Source organism: Pygoscelis adeliae, unplaced genomic scaffold (assembly GCF_000699105.1).
Source record: "Pygoscelis adeliae isolate BGI_AS28 unplaced genomic scaffold, ASM69910v1 Scaffold166, whole genome shotgun sequence".
Classification (NCBI taxonomy): domain Eukaryota; kingdom Metazoa; phylum Chordata; class Aves; order Sphenisciformes; family Spheniscidae; genus Pygoscelis; species Pygoscelis adeliae.
Window position 1 is genome coordinate 1,632,354 of NW_008825156.1, and position 3,427 is coordinate 1,635,780.

At 52.6% G+C, this 3,427-nt stretch overlaps 1 protein-coding gene across 1 annotated transcript in view; it reads left to right on the forward strand.

Moving 5' to 3' along the window:
- TSPAN32 (tetraspanin 32) overlaps positions 1-3,427 on the forward strand; it is a 32,383-nt gene that overhangs the window by 2,861 nt on the left and 26,095 nt on the right. The window contains exon 3 of the mRNA XM_009328529.1: positions 667-764. Within this exon, the coding sequence (XP_009326804.1) occupies positions 667-764 (98 nt within the window). The remainder of the gene's footprint in view (positions 1-666; positions 765-3,427) is intronic.

The following is a 3,427-nucleotide window of genomic DNA, read 5'->3' on the forward strand; positions in this document are numbered from 1 at the left end:
TACACACACGAAAGGACCACTCCCCCCCCCCCCCCCCTTTCCTACACACACCAGGGGCTATATAGATTGGCACTTAATGCAGCCTTGCAGGCTCTCCCTTCCCAGCCACCCCTCTTGTTTCCGCTTGCTTTGCTTGCAAGTGTTAACTCTTTGCACGGTTAGCCCTGAATGAGGGTTGCAAAGCCCTTCGCAGTGCTGTGGTCCTTGAGCCCTGCCTTGGGGTACCGGCTGTGACCCTGCCTTAGCCAGGAGGAAACTGGAGGGCAAGTGTTGCACCAGATTAGCAGCGCATGAAGTCCTGATAAGGGCCATGGGACAGCTGCTGCACATCAGCACCCCCCCGTTTGGGGGGATCCTTATCGGAGTGCTGAATAATTGACAGCTTGTGGTCTGTCGGGTGGACCAACACCCTTTTAGGGTGCTTTGCTCTGCTGGAGCTGTGGGAACCGCTCAGAGGTTTACAGCCCTGCCAGACAAGCAAAGCATATGCAGATGGGGGGTACTAATAAATTATAAAACAATTTCTATTCTGCAACCTGGTCCTCTTGGACCAGTTCCCCAAAATGCACTTTTTGGCCCCTCTCTGGGCAAAAGCATCAGACCAGGCCTCCATTAGCCCTAAGTCTTGGTGTCTGACCGCAGCTCCCATGTCCGACTTCCTTCCAGCTTTCTACTTTGGGATCTGCCTCAGCATGACCCTGATCCTCGCAGCCCTGCTGAGCTCTGCCGCCACGGTGCAGGAATCGCAGTGCCTCACCGCCATGGTGCGTATTGGGAGGGACTGCCTGGGAGGGGCTCTTTGTAACCTTGGGCTGATAACCTTAAAATGTGGTGCTGGGGGCTGTTTTGCCTTGTGCCCAGGAGTATGCATGCCTGGGGAAGGACGTCCTGTTGTTCCACCCTGTGCTGCAAGGGGACATTTTTGTAAAAGGCATGACCTTGCAGAGCTGTTCCAGCTGAGGACTGCATCCTTCTGCACCTTGTTTCTTTTGCCAAGGTGCTGTGTATGCAGCTTTCAGAGCGGGGTCAAAGGGAGGTGCTTATCTGCCAAAGCAATTGCAGTGATGACGATTCCCAGCGTATTTTTTTTTTCTCAGCAAGTCAACACATGGTTTGTGTGGGGAAACCTTAGCAGTGCGCTTTTGAGTCCCGCGTTGTTCCTCTGACTTGTGACAATGAAGTTAGCCCCCCTCCTTCCCTCCCTCGCTGCAAACATCCACCACAGTGGTGGTGCGGGGTGTACAAAGCATGGCAGCAGGCACAGGGGCTTTGGGCTGGACCCTCAGTTTCAGCCTCCAAGGAGAAGGTGGAGGTGTACCACAAAAGCTGAAATGCCACCCTTCTCCTTTCCATCATCTACAGCAAAGTGCCTGTTTGGGCCCAGACCATGCCAGTATTAGTAAACTTGACGGTGAGCTCAGCTCCATTTAAAAGCATAGCCTGCACACAGGGCTTAGTCTGAATGGAGCAGCTTCCAGCCTCGGGGCTGGAGGGATGAGTGGAAAAGCACCGCTCCCTGCAAGTTTGCCCGTGTTGTGTGAAGGGCAGGAGTTAACAGGTAGGTTGCTGTGCAAGAAACTGTGCTTAATATAAAATAATTGCATTGCTGTCATACATAAACTAGCTTTCAAGAGTTTTATCTAATATATGTAATTGAGGAAAACAGTACTGCTGGTGGAAATGAGAAGCCTTGAGATTCAACAAGGCCAAGTGCCGGGTCCTGCACTCCAGCCACAACAACCCCATGCAGCGCTACAGGCTTGGGGAAGAGTAGCTGGAAAGCTGCCTGGCGGAAAAAGACCTGGGGGTGCTGGTCGACAGCCGGCTGAACATGAGCCGGCAGTGTGCCCAGGCGGCCAAGAAGGCCAATGGCATCCTGGCCTGTATCAGAAATAGTGTGGCCAGCAGGAGCAGGGAAGTGATCGTGCCCCTGTACTCGGCACTGGTGAGGCCGCACCTCGAATACTGTGTTCAGTTTTGGGCCCCTCACTGCAAGAAGGACGTTGAGATGTTGGAGCGTGTCCAGAGAAGGGCAACGAGGCTGGTGAGGGGTCTGGAGAACAAGTCTTATGAGGAGCGGCTGACGGAACTGGGGTTGTTTAGCCTGGAGAAAAGGGGGCTGAGGGGAGACCTCATTGCTCTCTACAACTACCTGAAAGGAGGTTGTAGCGAGGTGGGTGTCGGTCTCTTCTCCCAAGTAACTGGCGAAAGGACGAGAGGAAATGGCCTCAAGTTGCACCAGGGGAGGTTTAGATTGGATGTGAGGAAAAATTTCTTTACTGAAAGAGTGGTTAAACATTGGAACAGGCTGCCCAGGGAAGTGGTTGAGTCACCATCCCTGGAAGTATTTAAAAGACGTGTAGATGAGGCGCTTAGGGACATGGTTTAGTGGGCATGGTGGTGTTGGGTTGACGGTTGGACTCGATGATCTTGGAGGTCTCTTCCAACCTTAATGATTCTATGATTCTATGATTCTAAGCGGACACCTTTAAAACTTAGTGCAAAGCAGCTACTGAAGTTAATGTTTTCACCTTCTCAGTATGCAGTCTTCCTCTCTGTCTGAGATGCTCAAAGGGGCCTGAGTGACACAGTTCCCATGAATACTGCTAGCAGAGTACATATAATTCCCTTTTCTTTTGCTGAAGTATACTTTAGTGTGTGCCTGCAATTACCACATCTAAAACAACAGATGGTTATGTACAGGCTAGGGGAGATTGTCAGGGCTGCCTGAAAATACAGTTGAACTTCTCTGTAATGTTTATTTGGTTGCCTTACTCCGTGTGCAGTATGGTTTGGGACATGCCACTAGGTAAAAGAGGTTGTTAAAATCACAGCTGTTTCCTGAAGGGATAGTTGAAGAAAACCATATCCAACGAACTCCAGCTTTGCTGTCCTCCTCCGAGGGCCACCTGATGCTGCTCTCCTTTTCCCTTGCCATGGGGGTGAGGATGAGCAGGTCCCTTCCTCCAGTCCCTCGTGGACGCCCCCAGCCCAGCCCATTTGGTGTAACACAGCCAAGCTCTGGCCACCAAAGAAACCCCTGGCTGGCACAAACCCCAAAGCAGCTGTTTACTTTTCTCTGTCGTTCCTAGGGCATCCTGTTCACTTTGCTTTAGCATTCACAGTTTGGGTCCTCTGGGGGAGGACATTTTGGATCTCTGATGATACCACTGCAGTGAAGACACGATATCATTTCCTGTAGGAAGAGGAGGAAGGGTGCGAGGTGCTTTCCCCGCGGCTGTGGTGGTGAGGCATCCATTCCTCTCTGCTCTCAGCAGGGGATAACGGGATGCCCCTTGGTTGCCTTTAAAGCTCCGTCTCCACCGTCTCTGGCAGCGTGAGGGGCCCGCAGTGCGCGTGAAGGTGCAGGGCAGGGTGCAAGGGGAGAGGGGGCAGCTCGCACCCGAGCGAGGGGCCGCTCCACCGC